The 24,634-nt window shown below is 38.1% G+C and overlaps 2 protein-coding genes and 1 long non-coding RNA gene across 3 annotated transcripts in view; 1 reads left to right on the plus strand and 2 right to left on the minus strand.

Moving 5' to 3' along the window:
* The window catches only part of CUNH10orf53 (chromosome unknown C10orf53 homolog), a 19,834-nt gene extending 10,688 nt beyond the window's left edge, over window positions 1-9,146 (minus strand). The window contains exon 1 of the mRNA XM_069067058.1: window positions 9,050-9,146. Coding sequence (XP_068923159.1) covers window positions 9,050-9,146 — 97 coding nt within the window. The remainder of the gene's footprint in view (window positions 1-9,049) is intronic.
* Window positions 9,049-10,982, plus strand: LOC138145442 (uncharacterized). The gene is made up of 2 exons (XR_011164231.1): window positions 9,049-9,188; window positions 10,577-10,982. It is a non-coding gene; the product is annotated as an uncharacterized lncRNA (long non-coding RNA).
* A 2,928-nt stretch (window positions 10,983-13,910) lies between these two features.
* CHAT (choline O-acetyltransferase) overlaps window positions 13,911-24,634 on the minus strand; it is a 94,215-nt gene continuing 83,491 nt past the window's right edge. The window contains exons 12-15 of the mRNA XM_069067081.1: window positions 19,649-19,790; window positions 19,400-19,462; window positions 16,869-17,006; window positions 13,911-14,257 (exon numbers count right to left, since the gene is read on the minus strand). Of these exons, the coding sequence (XP_068923182.1) occupies window positions 13,988-14,257; window positions 16,869-17,006; window positions 19,400-19,462; window positions 19,649-19,790 (613 nt within the window). The 3' untranslated portion in view covers window positions 13,911-13,987. The remainder of the gene's footprint in view (window positions 14,258-16,868; window positions 17,007-19,399; window positions 19,463-19,648; window positions 19,791-24,634) is intronic.

Consider the following 24,634-nt stretch of genomic DNA (forward strand, 5'->3'; position numbering starts at 1 on the left):
CTACTACTACTACTGCTGCTGCTGCTGCTACTACTACTGCTGCTGCTGCTAATACTTCTGCTACTACTACTGCTGCTGTTGCTGTTACTACTACTACTGCTGCTGTTGCTTCTGCTACTACTACTACTACTGCTGCTGCTAATACTTCTGCTACTACTACTACTGCTGCTGCTGCTGCTATTACTACTACTGCTACTGCTGCTAATACTTCTGCTACTACTACTACTGCTGCTTCTGCTAATACTTCTGCTACTACTACTACTGCTGATGCTGCTGCTACTACTACTACTGCTGCTGCTGCTAATACTTCTGCTACTACTACTGCTGCTGTTGCTGTTACTACTTCTGCTTTTTCTGTTGCTGCTCCTGTTGCTGATATTACTGTTATTGATGCCGCTGCCAATACTACTGTTACTACTGCTTTTTCTGTTGCTGCTACTACCGCTGCTGGGACAGTATTAGTATTCGTATTGCCAAATACTGTTATGTGTCCACATTAGGGTTACCTCTCATGTTTGTCACCTCTGTTTCTATAAAAACTATCCTCGTTCAGATCTTTATGTCTTTTCTCCTAAAACAGTGACGTATTTGTTTTTTCTGGCTCTAGTCTTTCTTCTCTCAAAACCACTCTTCACGCCACGGTTCAAATAATCTTCCAAATGCACTACTTTAATCACACCGTTCTCTCCGAAAACATTTGGCAGCTCTCCTTACTATTCTGTAATTCCTATCTTTATGATCTTGGCATTCAAGAACAACTGTAACTTGATGTTTACCTGCCCTTTTCAGCTATGGATACAGCAATGGACCTGGAGTCAGGAAGACCTGACTTCAAATCCAGCCCCAGGCATTTACTAGTTGTGTGACCCTGGGTAAGTCCCTGTTTGCCTCAGTTTTCTTATAAGTAAGACAGAGATAGTTAAAAGCACCTCTCAGGGTTGTTGTGAAGACAAAATGAGTTATTTGTAAAGTGCTTTATGAACCTGAAAGATATATATTACAGATGCTAGTTATTATAAAAAATTCTACATTTCATCAAACTTGGATTATTCTTTTTTTTTCTTTTTGGAGGGGTGAAGGTAGGGCAATTGAGGTTAAGTGACTTGCACAAGGTCACACAGCTAGTAAGTGTAAGGGTCTGAGGTCGGATTTGAACTCAGGTCCTCATGACTCCAGGGCCAGTACTCTATTCACTGCACCACCTAGCTGCCCCAGGTTGCTTTTTTTTTTTAAACTTGGATTATTCTATGTCTTCCATTCTTGTCTTGCTCCTTTCCCTAATCTCCATGGCTTTGTTCATATCAATTAACATGCTAGAAGGAGTGTTGTGTCCACCACCCCATCTCCAGCTGTGGAAGTCCCTCCTATTCTTTAAGTTTCAATTCAGATGCCACCTCCTCCATGAAGCCTTTCTTGACTCTCACCAGATGTTCATTACCTTATCATTACTCAAACTGTTCACAGCACATTGACTGGAACTTTCTTTTGTGCTTATCACTCTGCCCTGGCATCAGTTATTTTTCCATATGCTGCTTTTCTCCCTTTTGCCCGCCCCCCCCCCACTACACTATAAGCTACTTTCTCTGGCAGATCTGTCTTTGTATTTAAAGCATACAGCCCAGTAAATGTTTGTTGAGTTAAAGTAGTTTCTATTTTTTAAACTGCCCTAAACACAACAAGGCCTGCTATGGTTACCGTGGTTTTGTAGGCACAGGTTACTGTGGGCTTACACACCCTGAGTTCCAACAGTGCCAACAGCACAGGATGAGGAGAGGTACAATTATATCTGGAAGTAGCAAGTGGGTGGTCTACACTTTTGTCTCCATGACCCCTTGGGGCTGCCTATAGTGACTGGAATCATTCCATTGGAAATGTACTCCCATTTGATGTGCAGTAATGAGGGTCTGAAGGAATTAAAATATAGAGTAGACCACCCTCCGATTATCCTGTTGGGGCCGTGGAGGGATAATGATCACATCAGCATCATTATAGGCTTTTCATGTTAAAGCAAGAGAGCATTCTGTATATGGCAAACATGATTTAACCTGAAAATAATCAAAACCAAGCCTGAAGGGTTTAGAATTTTTAAAAACTAAATTAGAGCGCAGTATGGAAAACTGTTTATAAGTATCTTCTCTATTCCCTACCCCACTTTTTATAAAATCATATATCAGAAAATCTCAACATATGACGAAAACTCTGAACAATTCCAAATAATCTTTTTTGTGACAGTAAGACATACAATTTCCAAGTATTTGGGGATCTGTGTGTATGTGTGTGTGTGTGTGTGGAGGGGGAGATGCTGAAAGGCAACTATAGTGTAATGAAAAGGGCATGTGATAGATAAGGTAGAGAAACTGAATTTCTCTGGGACTCAGTTCTCCCATCTTTAAAATAAAAGGGTTGGACCAGATCAGGGCATCTTAACCTTTTGTGTATCAGGGTCCCCTTCAGCAGCCTGGTGAAACCCATGGACCCCATTTCAGAATAATGTTTTAAAATGCTGAAAATAAAATACATAGGATTACAACAATTATATTGAAATAAAAATGTTATCTTTTCCACGTCCAAATTCACCAATCCTCCCTGAAATCTGTCCACAGACTCTATGTTAAGAACCTCCAGACTACCTAATCCTCAAGTTCCCTGTCTGCTGTAATTCAGTTCATCCAACATTAATTAACTACATTGTGTGGAAGACACTATAATGAGCACTGGGGATACAAAGATAGAAGAGGTAATGATCCTTATGCACAGGGCATTTACATTCTGCTAGGGAAACAACATGTACACAACTAGGTAGATACAATATTTACATGAGGTATCTTCAAGGGGGGAAAAGGGTGCAAAATCTCTGATCCTATAAATCTGTTGCTAGTGGACAGACATTCAATAATAAGTTGATCAACTACTGAAACAAAACAAAACGAAAAACCATTATCATGGAAGAAAACACATTTTTAACCTTGATAAGGTTATGGACCACTAGGTGGGGCAGTAGACAGCGTGCCAGGCATGGAGTCAGGAAGGTTCATCTTCCTGAGTTCAAATGTGGACTCAGAAACTTATCAGCTGTGTGACCCTGGCAAGTCACTTAACCCTGTTTGCCTCAGTTTCCTCATCTGTAAAATCAGCTGGAGAAGGAAAGGCAAAGCACTCCAGAATCTTTGCCAAGAAAACCCCAAAATGGAGTCATGAAGAGTCAGACATGGCTGAACAACAATAAAGGTCTACCATCTTTATATCTGCTTAGGAATGAGTATAGGGTTGGAAGGCTATTCTTTGGCAAAGAAATAGGAACTTGAGGGAACAAGTTATTAAGCATTAATGAGAGTACCACTGTTCTTTAAATGTCATGACTATCCACTAAGGACCAATCTTTCAAGTTCTCAATAGATGCTACAGGTTGGGTATGAAAAGAAAGGCCAGATAAATTTCTCCTCTGAAATGGAATACTTGTAAAAGCTTTGGCTAAACTTCTGGATAAATCAACCTAAAGCTGTTAAGCTCCCCACAGAAGGAAGGCCTCTTTGAGGCCTGACACCTCATTCTTTAAGTAGGATTTGTGTTAACTGAACAAAAATAGAAAAATTATTTGGAACACCTTGCAAAAGTTATTTCACACTCTCTGCCAGTGATTTACATGTCATTGTTAGGAGGTAGACATAGGGAGATTTCTCTTCTTCCTCTATGTGTGGGAGATGTAACCACTGCTGTCATTAAGGGACATTGCTGCTGTGCACCAAGGGAAACAAGAGTGATTTGCATTGTTTGTCAGTTGAATGAGAGTGGATTTTGTTTTCAAGGGTCAGTTCCTACTGGCAACTATTAGTGGATTAACTGATAGAGATAAATGAACTAGTCAAAGAAAAGCTTCAGGCAGGAAAACTAGCAAATATTTCTTGTTAAATATCCATTTCATATTTCATCACAATCTCCTGTCCTACCATCTCTCTCTCTTGATCACTGCTTGCTTATTGTGATGCCTGGTCTTTTGATGAGTCCATCATCCACTTTCTATCTTCACTTGATTCAGGGTTCAATCTTCAACCAATGGTCAGTTATTTCAGCATTATTCTCTAATCCAACCCAGAATCCCTCTCCTATTAGAGATTATGTTATTCTCTCCCTGCTAATTCTCAGTCCTAGGCCATCTCTGACAACTCAATTATTCTGGCATCTGTATATGAAGGATGGATGGGGAAGGAAAAGAGTGGTGGCAGGAAGACTCGTTAGGATTTGCAATAGGTGGAATTTGATAATAAGGACCTGTAACAAGATGATGGAAATGTGAATGATAAAGTTTGCATAAACAGAAGCAGCAAGACTTGTTAACTGGTTGATTGCCTATGAGAAGCCAGAGATAAGGAAGAATAAAAAAAGACCCCAAAATTATGAACATGGAATACAGGGTAGATGTTGGTATCTCAGACAAAAATAATGAAGTGGGATGGAGGAAAAGTTTTAGGGGGTGAGATAAAGCTCAGTTTTGGACTGAACTGAGTTTAAGGTATTGATCAGTTGAGTTGAATTGAGTTTAAGGTGTTGATTGGGCATGCGAGTATGCACATACTCTATGCAGCTGAAGATGTAGGTCTGAAGTTTAGGAGAGAGATGTGAGAATCATTAGCAAAGAGGTGGTACAAGGGGAGAAGTCATGGGAGGGAATGAATATGCTTGTCAAGACAGACAGTATAGAGAGAAAATCAAGAAAGACAGTATATAGAGAAAAAAGAATTCGGCTGGAATGCATGCAATGGATAATGAGACTGGGAAGTAAAAGGACCGGCGAGTTACAGTGGGAGCCCATTTAAGGTTATACAAATAGGCCTGTGGTGGGAGAAGTCTACATGGTTGGCCACTGCATTGATCAGAGTACTTAAGTCTTCCAAAGTCATTTTTCTTCACAATATGGTCTTTGTAAAAATTGTTCTCCTGGTTCTGTTTACTTTACTCTAGGATTAGAGTTACTACCATCTAGAATTCTCTGAAGTTGTCTCGTTACTGCTAATGGCATGATAATATTCTATTACATCCATATACCACAACTGGTACAGCTTTTATGGGAACCCCTTTAGACTAGTTCTTTTAATTTTATTTCTTTTCTTTTCAATCCCACTTCGAGATCAGGAGTTTGTTTTGCATTCGACACTTTCCTCCCTGGGGTTATCTTTCTTCTTAACTCTTTCAACCTGAATCCTGTAACTACATCTGCCCCCATTATTCTTGTTTCCCTCTTGAGTTTGATATATTTCTGCACCAAACTGTGCAAGTTTTACCTCCTTCTTTCTACAGTAATATATTCCTTTTATCATCCTATTTCCCTTCTTCAAATCTTCAAAATAGAATCAATCCACCCATAGGTCCTCTGTTTTTCTTATTTAATTCCCCCAATACTCTTTGAAGACGTTCAATTTCTGAAAGAACACTCGTTTCTTTTCCCTCTATGAGAATGTTAGCACATCATTATACACCCCCTTCAACTGCTTAAATAAATTTACCTTTACAAGCCTCTCTTCACTCTTGTGTTTGCATTTCAAAGTTCCTACTGAGATACGTTCTTTTCATCATTAATGTTTGAAATTAATCCATTAAAAATCAATTCACCTTCCTCCCACACCCCACCCACTCCTTCCCTATATTCAGCTTTCTTAGATAATCTGTTCTTGGTTATATAAGCCTATCTCTTCTGACTTTTGGACTATTGTATTGCAAGATCTCCTCTCATTTATAGTAGAAGCTGCTAGGTCTTATGTGATCCTGACTGTGATACTTAAATTGCTTCTTTCTGGATGCTCACATAAGTTCTAGATAAGTTCTAGACTGGCTAAAACATTCTTTTAGATTTTTCCTTTCAGGGTTTCTTTCTGGAAGTTTTGGTGGATTCTCTCTATCTTCTCTTTGACCTTTGTTTCTAATAGATCTGGGCAGCTTTTATTTATGATTTCTTTAAATAAAATGTCCATTTAAAAAAATATGGCTTTCAGGGAGTCTGATGATTCTTAAATTACCTCTCTGTGATCTGTGTTCTTGGTTGGTTGTTTATGATATCATATATCCTACATATTCTAATGTTTCTTGCTATCTCATAGAGTCATTGATTTTTTTGGTCTAGCCTAGTTTTCAGGGAGTCCATTGAGTAAGGACTCCTACTTTCTGTTCTAAGTTATTTATTCTTCTTTGCTAGGCTTTCCACCAGAGCATTTATTTCATTAAAAAAAAGTCTCTTGCTTTATTTCTTCTAGGTATTCATGTAGTCTTTGTGGAAAATCTGCTTTGTTTACCTTTAAATCTCTGCCTGTAAGTTGTTGTGGAGCTAATATCTTTTCTTCTGGTGGAATCTCTAGGTATGCAATTTTTAAATTCTTAACATTTTTAATAGTATTTTATGTTTCCAATTGTATGTAAAGACAATTTTTAACATTCGTATTTACAAAACTTTTGAGTTCCAAATTGTTCTCCCTTCCTCCCTCCCTTCCCCCTTCCTAAAACGATAAACAATTTGATACAGATTATTTATGTATAATCATGTAAAACATATGTCTATATTAGTTATTTTGTGAAAGAAGAACCATACCAAAAGAAAAAAAAATACAAAAAAGAAAGAAAGTGAAAATAGTATGCTTCAATCTGCACTTAGACTCAAACAGTTTGTTCTCTGAATGTGGATAGTATTTTCCATCATGAGCCCTTTGGAATTGTCTTGAATCATTGAATTGCTGAGAAGAGCTAATTCATTCATAGCTGATCATTATACAATGTTGTTGTTACTATGTACAATGTTCTCCTGGTTTTGCATCAGTTCATATAAGTCTTTTCAAGTTTTTCTGAAATCTGTCTGCTCATTATTTCTTATAGTACAATAGTATTCCACTACATTCATATACCTCAATTGATGGGCATCCACTCAATTTTCAATTTTTTGCCACCACAAAAAGAGGAGTTGTAAATATTTTTGTGCATGTAGGTTCTTTTCCCTTTTTAATGATCTCTTTGGGACAGAGACCTAGTAGTAGTATTGCTGGATCAAAGGATATACAGAGTTTGATTGCCCTTTGGGCATAGTTCCAAATTGCTCTCCAGAATGGTTAGATCCAGTTCACAACTCCACCAACAGTGCATTAGTGTCCCAATTTTCTCACATCCTGTCCAATATTTATTGTTTTTCTTTTTGGTCATATTAGCCAATTTGATAGGTATGATGAGGTGGTACCTCAGAGTTGTTTTAATGTGCATTTCTCTAACCAAAAATGATTTTGAGCATTTCTTCACATGACTAGAGATAGCATTGACTTCTTCGTCTGAAAACTGCCTATTCATATCCTTTGACTATTTGCAAATTGAGGAATGGCTTGTATTCTTATAAATTTGACTCAGTTCTCTATGTATTTGAGAAATGAGGCCTTTATCAGAGTTACTTGCTGAAAGATTGTTTCCCTCCATTCTGCTTTCCTTCTAATCTTGGTTGTGCTGGTTTTGTTTGTGCAAAAACTTTTAAATTTAATATAATCAAAATATATATTTTATATTTTGTAATGCTCTCTATCTCATTTGCCCATGAATTCTTCCCTTTTCCATATATCTGACAGGTAAAGTATTCTTAGGTCTCCTAATTTGCTTATAGTATCACCCTTTATGTCTAAAACATGTACCCATTTTGACCTTATCTTGGTATACAATGTAAGATGTTGGCCTATATCTAGTTTCTGCCATATTGTTTTCAAGTTTTGCCAGCAGTTTTTGTTAAGTAGTGACTTCTTATCCCAGAAGTTGGGGTCTTTGGGTTTATCAAACACTAGATTACTATGGTCATTTACTGATATGTCTTGTGTACCTGATCTATTCTACTGATCCACAACTCTAATTCTTAGCCAGTACCAGATAGTTTTGACGGTTGCCATTTTATAAGATAGTTTGAGACCTGGTACTGCTAGGCCCCCTTCCTTTGAATTTTTTTTCCAATGAATTTCCTTGATATTCTTGACCTTTTATTCTTCCATATGAATTTTGTTATTTTTTTTCTAGTAGTTCTTTTTGGTAGTTTGATTGGTATGGCATTGAATAAGTAAATTAGTTTAGGCAGAATTGTCATTTTTATTATATTGGTTCAGCCTACCCTTGAACAATTTACATTGTTCAAGCTGTAACTGTTGGTAAATTTTCCCTTGAGCTATTAAATGAACTCTTTGCAACTTTGACTCATTTCTTTTTATTCTGTCTTTTGGAGAAGGGGGGAAGGAAGGAGGGAAGGAAGGAAGGAGGGAGGGAAGGAAGGAAAGAAGGAAGGAAGAAAGGAAAAAAGGAAGGAAGGGAGGAAGGAAGGGAGGGAAGAAGGGAGGAAGGAAGGAAGGGAAGGAGGAAGGGAGGGAGGAAAAGCTAAGAGAGAGAAGGAAGGGGGATGAAGGAAGGGAGAGAGGGAGGGAGGAAGGAAGAGGGAAGAAGTTAGGAAGGATGGGAAGAAGAAAGGAAGGAAAGAAGGAAGAGAGTGGGAAGGAAAAACAGAAGAGGGGATAAAGAGGAAGGAAGGGAAAGAAGAGAAGGAAGGGAAGGAAGGAGGGAAGGGAAGAAGTTAACTAAGAGAGAGAAGGAAGGAAGATGAAAGGAAGGGAAGAAGGGAGAGAGTGAGAGAGGGAAGAAGGAAGAGGGAAGAAGTTCGGAAAAATGGGAAGAAAGGAAGGAAAGAAGAGAGGGATAAGGAGGAAGGGAGGGAAGGAAAGAAACAAGCATTTATACAACACCTACTGTGTGCCAGGCTCTGTGCTAAGAGCTTTACAACCATTGCCTCATGTGAGTCTCACAACAACCCGGGGAGGTGCTATCTGTATTCCCATTTTACAGTTGAGGACACTGCGGCAAACTGAGACCCAGGGCATCGCCCTGGGCACCCCATCCAGCGGGTGTCGGATGCAGAAAAACTTGACGTCGCCTTTGCCTGGTTCCAGCCTCCGCTCCGCCCCAGCGCAGCTTCCTGGAGCACGTGGTCGTGCAGCCCCGCCCCCGCGGGCTGGGCCCCGCCTCCGCCCCGCCCCCGAGCCCCGCCGGTGCTCACTTATCATGCCCTGCAGGCGGAAGGTGCGGTGCTCCACGGTTAGCTTCAAAGAGCGGTAGGGTCCATAGCGCATGAAGACGAGAGCTTTCTTCGGCATCTTGAAACGTGCAGGCGCAGGCGCAGGCGCAGGCCGGGACGGGTAGGGGCGGGCTGGGGACGGAATGGAGGTTGCTAGGGGCGGAGTCTCCTCCGGTCACTTGGCGGGAGCGGACTGGGAGGAGTCCCAGGATGAATGGGGGTTTGGGGAAAGGGGACGTGTGGGAGGAGATCCCTCGAGGGGGGACCCCCGTGGAGTGTGGTGGGGTCTGGCGGGCGGCCAGGAGCGGGCCTTCCCAGCGCAGGCTGGGCCTGCTTAATGAAGTCATAGAAGGCGGCCTTATGAAGTTTGTGCTGACAGAAAGCGGGGGGCAGGGGTGGGGGCCCAGAATGGGGTACGAAAGAAGAGACTCGAGACTTCCCCAACCAGGTGACGTTCTGGAAACCTGCCACCCAGGACAGGATGACGAGGGCCTGGCTGGGCCGTGATTTACATGAAAAAGCCCCGGCGTTCCTAGCGGCCCTGGTTCAAGACCAGGCAGCCAGAAAAGTGAATTTGGTTCCACTGAAGAGGGTGGGGCAACTAAGAGCCCCAGAGTCCGGAAGACCCGAATTCAAATCCTGCCCTCCGACACTGTTTTCCTCAGTCCCCCCCCCCGCCCCCGCCCCGTTTAAAAGAAAATAGTTGGAAAGGAAAGGGCGAACCTTGGCGGTATCCTTGCCAAGAGAACCCCAAATGGGGTGATGGAGAGTCAGAGACAGAGGCTGGAGGAGGCTGCCGCAGCACCTGCACTCAGGTGGGGCAGTGGCCCCCCAGCTGGGCCCAAGGGATCTTCATGGGCAGCATCAAACCCCATTCCCCCCATGCGCCTCAAAGGCCATTTACTACGTGCCCTTCCAACTTCGTGCTGAAGCAGCCTCCTGGCCGAGTGGGGTTTCCCATCTCTGCACCTTTGCCCATCAATTGGGGAATGTCCAAACAAGTTGTGGTATATGACTATGACGGAATGCTATTGTGCTATAAAACATGACGAGGAGGCAGAAGTGAGTGTGTATTTACGTCCCACTACAGGAATGCTTACAGGGAATGACTGAGAAGTAAGAAGGGAGGAAGTCTTGAATTTTCAAATGCAACACGGATCAATATTCTACCTCCCTAGGGGGAGAAATTTAGGATTAATTTAGAGAAGTTATTAGTTCTTGTTTCAAACGGCTTTGGTAGTTGCCCGGAGCACTTTTCTAGACAGTATTTTCATCTCCTCTGCCCAACACACAAACGATATTAAACTAAAAGAGAAGAAAAGAGTAATAGATAATGGCTCATTTCCTCAAGCTAAGATCAAGGAGGTCAGTGTGTTTGTTTATCCTCCACCTTCTCTGTTTCTTTTACTGTTGCTTATTTCCCAGTTGTTTAGGAAAAATATGGCAAATAAGGGGGGACTCTTGGTGAACTGACCTTTTTTAACTTGGCATTAATTTTTCCTTTTTTAGCTAATGAGAAGAAGCTTGGCGTAGTGGATGGCACCAGGCTCAGGAAGAACTGGGTGGAAGTCCTGAAATGCATCCTGGCTCTATAGCCCTGGACAAATCACTTAACCTCTCAGTGCTCAATGCAGTCCTAGAAGACCCTCAGAAATGGTGGTGATCTGCATTGGCAGAGGAAGTTCCTCACCAGGAGCTCTCTGTCACAATGGTACCACAGGTACAGTTAAAAAAAGTACAAGAAAAATCCATACCACATCTGCATTCTAGTGGAGCTTGATCTTAAATTGAGAGGAATTTTTGAACTGATCCATTCTATTTCTTAGGGTTGGGGAATGCTACATGGAATAGGGTATGAATCTTTGATTACTGTTGTGAATGCGTGTACATAGTAAAATAATACAATTGAGAAACTTTATAGTTTTTCTTTTTGCTTTTTTTCTGGAGGGGGGAAGGCAGGGCAATTGGGGTTAAGTGACTTGCCCAAGGTCACACAGCTAGTAAGTGTTAAGTGTCTGAGATTGGATTTGAACTCAGGTCCTCCTGACTCCAGGGCCAGTGCTCTATTCACTGCACTACCTAGCCACCCTATACTTTGTGCTTTTTCTAAGTGCTTTCCCATTCATGTGAAAGCTTACTATGTCCTGCCACAATATCTGACAATGCTTTTTCATTCATTCACTGATTAATAGGTAATCTCATTTGATTTTCACAATACTCCTGCAAGGAAGGTGACTATAATGATCCATATTATACAAAAAGAAATCAGAGTAAGATTAATTTACTTGCCCATGGTCACACAACGAATCAGTGGCAGATTTGAGAAAGGCTTCCTGACTCTTACCCTACCTAGTACATTCCCCACATCATACTAGGATATCTGTTTCTGTGTATTTAAATATCAATTCTCTAGCTCTGACTCTGTTTCCATCTCTGTCTGGTTCTCTCATTTTAAACAATTAAACCCTTGAAGCTTTATACCATCAACTGCCTTATCATCCAAGTCTTCTACCAATGCTGCTACTTATAATAATAAGATAACACTATTATCTTAAAGCACACATCCATCCTTGTCATCTTGCAATGTAATAGGAGAAACAAATACATTTTCCCCCTTTTGTTTTTCTATATCTATAGGACACATGCCGATTGGTCACTAGAGAAATGCCTAGATAATGATTGACATAACTTTTAGGGGCAATACTGAACAAAGCACAATACAGCCACTATAAATTAAAATGAAAGCAACAAATATCTTTCTTTGCTTTTTTATTGAATACAGATTTATTTCTTAAATATTTTGTCATGTTTATCAATATAGGTTTTTCATCATACATATACACACATTTTTAAAGCACAAAACTATAACTTAAAATTGAGCTGCTATAAATACAATTTATACATTGCCATAAATCTATACTATTTTATAAAAATAGCACTAAAATATCAACTCTATATTTTGGCAAATTATAGGGAATATGAGAAAGTCATGTACGTTTTTAATTTGCTTCATCATTTGAGAATGATTTAATTGACTATTCTCTTTGGATACACATATAAGAGGTGACACCCAAAAGTATTCCTATGGTTATGGCTCAGTTTTGCTTTGCATAAATATTTGATATTTCTAACCTTTCTTGGATTGGACAGGTCTCTTTCCATTCCCTTTCTCTAAGGGAAAAACTATTATTTTCTGCCAATCAAAAGCTATACTTAAAACTTTTCCAAGTGCATAAAAATGTGTATCTAACTTCAAAACATATATTAAGTATCTTGTTAACAGTTTTGCACAGATAATATGTGTTTACATTTTATCATATATAGTGGTAGAAATGAATTTGGTTCAACCAGTCTTGTGTTAATTAACCATTTTATAAACTCAAAACCATTCCATAGAATCACAGAGTGACGATCCAAGAAGTAGCTATGCCTTTCCCTTAATAGTAATAGTGAGGTAGCCTAGAAAATAACTTGAGTCTTTGCTGCTTCAAACAGATCCATACCTTTAAAATATAGTGAAATCATTAACTTGTAACTCATACTAGATGGAATTACCTAATCCATCCTGATACAGCTCAAACACTTTAATCCTGTTAAGTCCTAATTACGTGCCAGGCACTCTGCTAAGTACTGGGCATGCAAAGAAAACTACAACTTCAGGTAAGGAAAGAAGAAAGGAGAACCATTCTTCAAAGATGGATACAGTTTGTCTTGATTTAAAAAAAAAACCAGAATGTAGATAGTGATTCATTATGTACATTACAATGGGATCCCACATGGCAGCAATAACATTTGTGTGGTAAGTGAAGCCCTGTGTCTAAACTCAGTTTTGATTTGGAAATTTGAGACCAACAAAACCCAAACCTCAAAGCAAACAAACCCCTTACTAAAAAAGTCATAATGGTTTCTACTGATACATATATTGCATTTTAGGATGTATATGGGCAAAATATAGATGGGGAGAGGAGTGCTGTGAAAAAGCACTAATAGTACCCTCCCCCAACCCTAGGAAATGGACAGTATTCCATTAAAATGACATTTTGCTCCCTGCCTCTGCATTTCACTTGTCTCTATCTGACTCTAATGTCTTCTAGGTTTCCATCTCTCTCCACAGGTGGGAGTGAAAAGGCAATGAAGTGAGAGCCATTGTGAGAAATCTTCCCTTTCTTTTATGAACAACATATTCCAGATTTTCAATATTCTACCCCAAACTACTCTTAAGACAAGAAAGGGAGGATTGATTTCCAGCTCCAAGGCAACATATTTTTAATAGACCTGGACTTTCTTGGGAATCACTGCATCATATAATTGAGTAATGATTCTCCCTCTCTTTCTCTCCCTCTCTCTCCTTCCCTCTCCTTCTCTCTCCCCCTCCCCCTCCTCCCTTTCCCTCTCCCTCTCTCCATGTGAATCAGTCATTTGGAATTTGAATCTCCACATCTAAAAAAGGTAATGAATCTGATATAATCTCTATTCATTTATCTATGGATTTAGTTATAGTTGCCAGTTAGAATAGAATGACTCATTTTATGTCATGTAAAACACTATTTGGGTGGGTGCTGTACTGAAATAAGTAATAAAAAAACAAAACTCTATAGATAGACATTCTACATCCTCAGCAGGGCCACTTTGAACTTAACAAGATTACCCGGATTGCTGACTATAGAGCAAAGACTGAAGCATTTCACAGGGCATAGGCTGGTTTGAACCTTGAATAGATATTTGTATTTCTAATATATAATTAATGGATATTCCCCTTCACATGTTGTATAACTTCTCATGATGCCTTAGCATACTTTTAGTAGTGTGTCCTAAGAATGTGGAAGTTGCAGAAAGCTGGGCTAAGACTACAGGTTTGGGGTTTGGAGGCTGCAGAGCACAAGGAGTAGTAGAACCTGCATAATAATGCAGAGAAAAGAATTAGAGCTTCTTTGCCTCTTGGGGTTTGGGGGCTTTTTCCTGTTTGGTTGGTGGTTTTGATATGACAGTATTATGTTTGCTACATAGATCTCTCATTTCAATAAGGCTTTCTTCTATGGCTTTAGCAAACTTGACAGAAGATGTCTCTTTGCAGTCATGGAAGCTGGAGATACAGAACAATATGTGCTCTGCCTGAGGATTATAGCAAGTGCCATAACCATTCGGGACTACAGGGCCATAGCAGCAAAACATCTCCATTGTTGTTGGCACCTAGGGGAAGAATCACATTTTAGAATTAGATGATTCTGAAAGGAAAGTAATGAATAGTTTGTATGATTTGATTCAATTTAATAAGTATTTATTAAGCAACTACTATATCTAAGGTCAGGGTTTTTTAACCTTTTTGTGTCACGGAACCCTTTTGACAAACTGATGAAGTTTATAGACCCCTTCTTTGAATGTTTTTAAATGTATAAAATTAAATGCATAGTATTACAAAGGGAACCAAAAGTTAGTGAAAATAAAGATGTATTTTTTTTCCCATTCAAGTGTACAGACTCCCCTGAAATCTATTCATAGACCCTAGGGTTCATGCTCCCCAGGTCAAGAACTTCTGTGCTAGGCACTTGGGATATGAAACTGATGCAATGGGAGGAAATGGGCAAGAATCACTTAGGATCACATGAGTTAACAATCTGCACCACAGGAGAGAGAGAGAGAACCCATATCAATGAGATCATTTATCAATTTTTTAAAACCACCAGATGGATGATTTTGTAGGTTTTCACCTTTTCTGCTATTTTATTGTCTTAGCTTCCTGGGACACTTGTCCGGGGTCACACAGCCATTATAGGTCAGAGGTGAGACTTAAACCCAGGTCTTTCCAATTCCCACCCTGGCTCTCTCTATAGTATTTCACACTGACTTTCACTGAAGAATATTGTATGTACTTGTAGGTTTTGAATCACATAGATATAGTTGTAATCATTAAAGTAGATGCCATCAATAGAAAAGGCAATAACAAAATCATTGCCCACTGTGAAATGTTTTACTTGTTGAGTCAGATGCTCCCAATGTAGAATCTACTGCTTCCGAGTGAGTAGGACCTGGTAGGAGCTAAATTGTAATTCACCATTGCAGACACTATAGTAATTTCCTAAGGGGAACTTTGGTGGCCTCAAAGAGTTAATGCCATTCTAAAAGGGAGTGATTTATAGGATAGCAAAATCTAGTTCAAGAATCAGTGTTCAAGAAAACCAGTTATTGAACTATATAATACAATGAACTATGCTAACTAAGAATCAAAGTTCAAGAGTACCAATTATTGAGTAATTACTACACTTAACAAAAACAACAAAACCCCAAGCCAATATAACCCCTGTCAATTAAAAAGATGATGATATAGGGTTGTTGGTTGTCTACCATACATTTAATTACCATTAGCATTGTCTGGATGTATACACACACAAACACATACACACACATTTTAGGACAGGCTTGAGTATGAACACCACTTTAAAAATCTCAAAGATTTTCATGGATGAGAGTTTCAGTTACCCTAGTAATATGCTGAGAGGTCTATTTGGAAACTGATGATATTTTGTAATCTAGAAATCATCAAGTAAAGAAATGTGTTTCTTAAGACATTCAAAACGTAACAAAAATTTTATTGTTTTAAAAAACCACACCCGAACTACATTTATTAGCTGGCACCAGAAATAAGCATTTCTACTGTGATGGAGTTTGGGGCTTGTTTTAAATCTGTAAATTTCAGGAGTTGTATACTTGGGCCTTCAGAAGTGACACTTGGCTTTTAAATGGAGTAGAACAAACCATTAGTCTTGCTAATAGAGTCATAGAATTGTCAGATAAATGTGCTGTGCAACAGCCCAAGGCCATAAAGCCATTCAATAGCACTTTTTGCCCATGGATGGTTTCCCAGAGAATTTATGTCGTGGTATTCTTGTTGCATTTACTCATGTCTGCAAGACCACAGACATTATGACAAGATCAAATTACTTAGTAGGTTTTTATGTGCCAATACAATATTATCAGTCCCTTTTATTGCATGTGCCCATCCTTACATAGATGAGGCAAGGTTTCAACAAATTGATTACTGTGGATATTCCCTTTCTTATTGGAGCTGATTCTCTAGGGAAACATCGCATTTTTTAGTTGTGAATGATAATTCTTGAATAGCATCACAGCAGGCTAAGTTGGGAAATATTAGATCAAAGTTTTATTTTCTTTTTCTCATTCTGTTTTTTTGCTTCTTTCTACTTCATGGCTCATAAAAATTGTTATAAATATGAACATAATGATAATTCTTATGATGAGTCATTATTATTACATTTAATACATTGAATTTATAGGAACTCAGTCTATGGAAAGCAAACTGACAGCTCATATTTCTGGGCTCAGGTATAAGATTTCTCGAAGGCAGGGGTACTGACCAGATGACCTTTGGGAGTCCCTTTTAACTATGTGATTCTATTAATTATAATGGAAGAGCTCAAGTTTCATTTAGTCCAGTAATATCCCTGTAAGAGACTTAGCAGGGAAGTATAACTAGGTCTGTTCTACAGGGAGTGTGACTGAGACAGAGAGTAATTAAGTGACTTGCAGTTGGGCTTAATACCAATAATAGAACCCAGACTGGAATTTAGATCTAGTGGCTTCTGGTACAATATTATTTTCAATAGATTGTTGTTGAATGGATGTTACCATTCCTTGATTTTAATGTAGGTTTACCTGAATTAGGATGAGCTATGAAATTGAAATAATAGCTCAAAATTGATGTGTTGCATAGCATTTCACAAGAAAGGTGACCACACTAAAACTATTTGATTTCTTGGGCAAACAGGTAATTCCAAATTCCTACCTGGCTGGTTGAGAGAACAAATCTATTGCTTGTCAAGTATGTTTCATCTGTGAACATCTCCGGCAGCTCTTTGTAGAGTCCTCGGGCTATTTCCCTTAGCCCCAGTAAATGATTGTCAATTGCCATACCAGTGATGGCCTGGGTAGAATGGGAGGAAGAGCAGAAAGTCTGTGATATGGAAGGTTATTGGATTCTGTTCAGATATACTTTACTCCATTCTATTCCATTTTACAACACTCCATTTTGCTCTGTTTTCTCTAGTTTGTCCCATTCCCTTTCTTTCCCTATTCCATCCCATTTTGCTCCATTCAGTAAAACTCAGGATTTATGAATTTCCAAAATTGTTTCTGCACCTTGAACCCTGGCACATTCCCTTCCATGTTACTTTGGCTATTTTTGTTTTAATTACTAGGGAAAGAAATACTACTTAATGATTCCGATGCTAATAATTTCAAGTCAATCTAACTATGGTTGTCCTTACCCATTAATGGTGAAAAAACCAGCAGGCACTTGGAAGGATTGTAGCTATGTCTCCACTTTACTTCTAGGACTAATTCCTGGGAAACTGTGATTCTATCTAAAGGATTAGAAAGCGAGCTTCTAAAGGCATCACTGATGGGTTATTGTGATCCTTACACAATGTGATGCCAGGCTATAGGCAAGGAGAAAAACTTGATCAGGTTATTGAAAATTGGTATGTCATTGGTCCAAATGGAGTTAGGGCTTGCTTCTAGTACTAGTGAGATTGTACTGCAGGAACAAGAGGAAAGGCTAAGATATAAGATTACTTAGCTCTGATGTACATAGCCTCATCACCAAATTGAAGCCTCCATTCTCTAATGATGATCCAAAGAGTGAGAAATACAGTGTTTGAATGGCTGGCAGTTTAGCCTATGTAGTGAATTGTTGGCAACTATTTCTTGCACCTAGAAGTCTATGTGGTTAAAACTAGAACCAGGTTCTTAGACGTAGTTAGCTTGACTTTTTCCAGAGGGGAAAAGTAATTTAATGATTCTTTAAAAAATCCTTTTGATCATATAAGGTTTGTAAGTTTCCTAACCAAATATATCAATGTCATGCCTTAAGGGAAATGGCAAACTAATAGCAACCTTTGAGGGTGCATCTGAGGTAATATTGTGCTAAATTAGGTCAAATGAGTTCTATATTTATATGATGTCAATGTCACTGTTAAATCCTAACAAACGGAAAAACTGAAGTCATAATAAACTGCACTGATATTATGAGGCAACAAGTTGCCTGTTGGGGCTTTGACAATAGTTGTTCTAAGTTTGAGTGAATAAAATAGAACTGAGTTAGAGGCTCTCATCATTCCAACAATTGCTTAATTATGCTGAAGAATGGAATGGCATGCAACTATTAGTACTTTTCAAATATACATGTAACCTTAATAGAATAGCAAGAAGAACAATTAGTAAATTCATCAGATATACAGGGCGTCCCAAAAGTCTTAGTGCAGTTTTAAAGTATTAGGGCTGAAAATTGCACTAAGACTTTTGGAACACCATTTCCAATGAAATTTCTATAGTTGAGATTTTTCCTTTATTTTAAATAAGAGGTTCTGTCTTGATTTTTCTGATCCCCCAAATACAATTGCCTGCTTTCTTAAACTACCTTGTATCTACTTTATATAGATTTGCATTTATTAACTTTATGCTATGTGTGTATTTATCTCTATCTATCTACCTATATATCTATGTGTATGTACTTGTTTATCTCTCCCATTAGAATGTAATGGGAGTGGGGTTTGTTTTACTCTTTGAAATTGTATTACCAGTACCTAGAGCAGTGCAGGGCACATAGCAAATACTTAATAAATACTTGCTGATGATTGGTTAGGTTAATTAATGGCAATTAGTAAAGGAAAATGTATTTCAATCACTGTAAGTCTTATAAAACTTTACTATTTTGGCTGAATTGGGAGGAGAGTTCATTGTGTCTGAATTAGTGAAAAGTATGAATTAAAGACTTTAAAAATAGAAAATCAGCTCTTTTACTTTCTCACATGTATATAGTCTTGAATTAGATGAACAATTTGGGATTGTTCTTTAAAGAACAGATGAAAATTATTTTAGTCAGTAAGCTAAAAATTAGGTCCTAATATAAAAATAACTTAAACAGTGGGCTTCAATTTTTGTTCTTTGTGTATAAAGTGAGGTCTTTGAAAGTATTGCAAAAATAGTCTGCTCCCTGAAGCAGGAAAACCTTTGCTATTAAATCTTTACTCTCTCAATTTACTTAAAAATACCTTTTACATAGCTAGCACAAAAGTAAACTTCTGCCCAGGCCAGTCTAAATGATCACTAATTATACATGTATGGTTTGGTATGTGTATCTCTCTGTGTATCTACCTATATAACTAATATGATACAATGAAACATGAAAGTAGAGTCTCTGTTTTATTAGCACCAAGCCTTGTTGTTCTTTAATTGCTAAACTCTGTCATAATCTTTAATAAAACTGATTCTAATTCCTGAAATTAAAAAAAAAAAGAAAACAGAGATCTCACTCACCAAAACAGTATATTCTGTCTGAGCCCTGATGGCCTCTTTTAAAAGAAACATCTTCTCTGAATCCTGCCAACAGATCAGAATTATATAAAATACAAGAGCTTTAAAGCATTTTTCGGTAAAGGACAGTAGAGAGAGGCCTATCAGAAAGGAACCAAATGACTGAGCTACATGAAATTGCCATGCAATTTCTCCCTGAAGATGAAGCAGCATGGATTATTTCTGAAGTCCAGCTAAAATAGCTATACCTACCGGTACAGATGATTTTTCATCAGTCATTGCTTTCACAAAAACCGATGCTTCAGGAGTTGCCGACCTAATGTTGTCAACTCGTCCCTCTTCAAATCGGCGAATAGAAGCACTTTCATATGTGGGGACAAGTCTCTGGTGGCATCTGCGCAGAATGAAGTATGAATGGCAAATAATTTATTTGGGAGGAATCATAAATGCTGGAAGAAAAATAGCCTCAGTAGGTTTCATTTTTCGAGTCCTGGTTTTATTTGGCATAGTATTTCATTTTAATGTTAGTAGAGTTCTATAAGAGATCCCCTAAAGATGGATGTTAAAACTCTTCTAAAATGAAGGGTTGAATATAGTAACATGTATTTGTTATGCATTGCTTGTAAAGGAGAAAAACATTGTTTGATGTCTTAAAAATATACATCGCAAAATCTAGAATTTGCTGAAAGATTTGAAGAATGATTATTAGTAGAGAATGAAATAATTGTGTAATTAATCATTTGCCCTTGCTGGAAATCTTTTTTATTTAAAATCTCACAAGCATTACCTTTTTGTTTGTTCTAGGCAGAGAGAAACCTTAGGGTAAGGGGGAAAAGAAAAGCTACCTAGTTCCTTTCCAGAAGGAAGTTGGGTTTTGAATATATATCAGGACCTGATGAATCACTATTGATCCCTGCTAGAGTGACCACTGTTCTCAAAGCCTCAACAAAACAGAACAAAACAAAATTTGTTTTTATATCTCTATAGTAGGCAATGGTAGACCAGGGACCTGGGGAGGCATTGTTTTTAGTGGGAGGCATTGCATACCTAACATGGTGACATTTTTCTCACTAAAGTGACAATCATCAACAAAAATGTATTAAGTACCTATTATGTGCCAGGCACATGTGCATTGACATGATCCTGAAGATACACTAATGAATATAACGTAGAGGAAAAATAGAAGACAATTAAGGACAGAACCTTGAGGAGCACCCACTAGAATGAGTGAGAAAGAGGACAAGCAGTTAGTGAATAAAGGCAAAGAGTAGTTAGAAATAGGAAACCTTGAAAAAACTGTGGTATCTCCAAAGCGAAGGGAGGAAAGGGTATTCATTAAGAAGTGGTCAGTATCAAATACTGCAGAAAGGTCAGAGGACCTAAAAAAAATCCACTGGATTTGACAATTAGGAGTTTATTGATGACCCTCAAAATGACAGTTTTAATATAGTGATGGGATAGGAGCTAAATAGAAAGAATTGATGAAAGGTGGAAGTATTATGTATAGACAACTTTTTCTTTTTTTTAACTTTTTTTTGCTTTTTGGAGGGGGGAAGGCAGGGCAATTGGGGTTAAGTGACTTGCCCAAGGTCACATGGCTAGTTTTGTGTTAAGTGTCTGAGACCGGATTTGAACTGAGGTCCTCTTGAGTCCAAGGCCAGCGCTCTATTCTCTGTGACATCTAAGTGCCCCTAGACAACTTTTTCAAGAAGTCTGGCCATGAAAAGGAGAAAAGAGATGATGATGGGTCTATGTATGTATATAGGCATGCATGTATATATATATACATATATATATACACATAAACACATATATACACACATGCATATGTGTGTGTGTAGCATCTTAGTAGACAAATGGTAAGAAACCATGAAGAAGAGAATTTGTGCTGTGGAAAGTAAAAAAATTAGATGATTTCAAAAAAACATGGAAAATTATATGAACTAACGCATAATGAAATGAGCAGAACCAAAAGAACAATTCATACAATAATATCAGTATTATAAAAATGAACAATTTTGTGGACTTTGAAAAACTATGATGAATAAGATTAGCAGAACCAGCAGAACAATTTAAAACACTTTAAAAAAAAGTTTGAAAGCTATAAGATCTATGATCAATAAAATGGCCTTTCATAATTTCAGAGGATCAATGGTGAAAAATGCTATCCATTACAGAGAGGTGATAAAGTTAGGGTATAGAATGAGGCACACACACACACATACACATATATTCATACATCTATGTTATGTGGACACATATGGCCACTGGGATAATTTGCTTGACTGCATATTTATTACTAGAAACTTTCTTTTTCTCTTTTTCTTTTTAATAGAGATGAGGAGAGATAGATATCTGTGAATTTTTTTTTAATACAGAGATGTGAAGGAGCTCTATAGTTGTAAAATGTTGAATAAACTTTAAACCTTGTCTTATAGAATTTTTTTCTATGTTTGGAGAAAAAGTTGCATCAAAGTAAGGATGGGACCTTTGCTTGGAGGTGGATATGATGTTGATTAATGATAACAGAGAAAAGGTAAAGCTGCTCAATTTTTGTTTCTGATTTCTCTGCAAAAAGAATTACCTTTACATGGGAAATGACAGAACAAAAATGATCACCAGAGAATTGATGACCAAGATAAGAGATAGTAAGATAACATCTAATTTCTCTTGATGAATTCAAGTCACCTGGCCCAGATGAAATATATACTCAGATCCTGGAAGAACTGGCAGATATAATTTCAGAACCAATATTAGTGATGATCTGAAAGACCACTGGAAACAAAAGAGATGTCACAAGATTGGAGAAAGACAGATGCCCTGATTTTCAAAAAAAAAGAAAGAGAATGGATGTCCAAACTATAGGTCAATGAACTTGACTCATGTAGATATACTTTACACACACACACACACACACACACACACACACACACACACACACACACACACACACACATATATATAGATACATACATTACTTCCTAGGAAAACTCTAGACTAGATTGTGAAAAAGATAGTTGAGATACAGAGATAAAGAGACATCTTGGAAAGGAAGCAGTTATTACAAAGAGTCAATATGGCTTCATTAAGAACAGGTTATGCTGAACTACCCTCAATATATTTTTTGACAGGATTACTAAACTAATAGATAAGAAAGCTATGGACACAGTTTACTTAGCAAAGTTTTTTTTTTTTTTAGCAAAGTTTTAAATAAAATATCTCACTATTTTTTTGGAGAAAATGGGGAGTAATGGGTTATATGAAATTTAATTATATGGATTCAGAACTGGTTGGGTGGTCAGACTCAAAGAATAGTTGGTAAAATTATTCGATGTCAACTTGGCAGGGGGTTTTCTGTAAAGTATTCCAAATATTTGTGCTTGGCTTGTGTTGTTTAACATTTATATCAGTGACTTGGATAAAAGCATATGTGGCATGCATATCAAGTTTGCAGATGATGCCAAACTGGGAGGGATGGCCAACACAGTGTATGACAGAGTTACTATGTAAAAGAATCTTGGGAGACTGGATGGAGCATTGGACTGAATATGACAAGATGAAATTAGGGATAAATGGAAAGTCTTACACTTGGGTACAAAAATCACCTTCACAAGAAGCATAGTCAGACAGCAATTCTGAAAAAAATCTGAGGTTTGAAAGGTAGCCAAGATAGTGGATTAGAGGCAACCCAATGAACTCTCTCAACATTTCCCTCCAAACAACATTAAAAATAATGCCTTAAATCAAATCTTGTAGTGGCAGAACCAACAAGAGTAGGGTAAGAAGTTTTTCTGACCTAAGAAAACTTGGGAGTTTGGCAGGAGAAGTTTGTGATGCTGGGGTGGATGTCTGTTCAGAGCCCACATACACATTGGCAGCAACAGCAACCACAGCAGCAATAACTTTGGGAAATCTCAGCCCAGAGATGGTAAGAGATCAAACAACTGGTCAGAAAGATTACAGGGGACTTCTGCTGGCACTGGGTACAGCTGGCATTGATTGGCAACTCTACTGCCTATACATAGTTCTGGGTTGAAGTTATAGGGTGGAGAGGAATGCTAGGGGTCAGATATAAGATCAGGGGCCCTGGTCACAGTTCCAAGGCAAAGAAGAGCACTAGCTGCAGGGGAGCAGGGGAATTTTTACTGGAAAAAAACTAGGGCATAGAACAGGAGAGCAGTGATCATACCTCTTCCAGAATTACATAACCTTAGAAGCACTAAAAACTTGCAGACCCCCAAAACTAGCTCTAAAGACAGTATCACAAAAAAGCCTAAAGCTTGGGACAGTGACTCCTCACTTCCAGATAAGCAGAGCCCAACTTTAGCATAAAGTTCAAAGTCAAGAGATAGACTGGAAAAAATGTGTGAACAGCAAAAAAAGAATTTGACCATGAAAGCTACTATGGTGGCAGGGAAGACCAAAACATAAATTCAGAAGAGAGCAGTGTAAAAACAGCTACTACCAAAGTCTCAAAAATACTAATTGGACCCAAGTACAACAAAAATTCCTAGAAGAGTTAAATAAAGGTGGTAGAGGAAAAAATGGGAAAAGAAATGAGAGTAATGCAAGAAAATTAGGAAGAGGATTAACAGCTTGGTAAAATATTAGAGAAAAACATCTTAAAAAAAAAAACAGAATTGGCCTAATGGTAAAAGAGGCACAAAAATTCATTGATTTTTTTCTTGTTTTGTTTTGAAATATGGCTAATATGGAAATGTTTTGCATGATTCCACACATATATAATTAATGTCATATTGCTTGCCTTCTTGGTGGATGGGGTAGGAGGGAGAAAGAGAATTTGGGACTCAAAATTTAAAAAGAAAAGAATGCTAAAAATAAACAATTTTTTAAAATTCTGGAGGTTTAGTGGACCACAAGCTCTATATGAATAAATAGTATGATTGTATTGCAATAGTATTGCGACCAAAAAATCTAATGTAATCTTGGGCTGCCTTTAAAGGGGAAAATTGCTTCCAGAAATAGAGAGATGATAATCCCTCTGAACTCTACCCCCATCAGATGTGTTCTAATTCTCTCTCTCTCTCTCTCTCTCTCTCTCTCTCTCTCTCTCTCTCTCTTTCTCTCTTTCTCTCTCCATACACAAATACACACATGTATATGTATGTATGTTTTTTCTTTATATCTGTATGGACCTAGTATGGGTAAAGTCATAACTATGTCAAGGCTGTGGAATATGTGAGCCATCCCAAAGGTGCCTTGTCAAAAGGTCTCAAA

The sequence above is a fragment of the Petaurus breviceps genome, unplaced genomic scaffold, assembly GCF_028583685.1.
Source record: "Petaurus breviceps papuanus isolate PSGF00001 unplaced genomic scaffold, PetGlider_PUasm1.0 90740, whole genome shotgun sequence".
NCBI classification, from domain to species: Eukaryota; Metazoa; Chordata; class Mammalia; order Diprotodontia; family Petauridae; genus Petaurus; species Petaurus breviceps.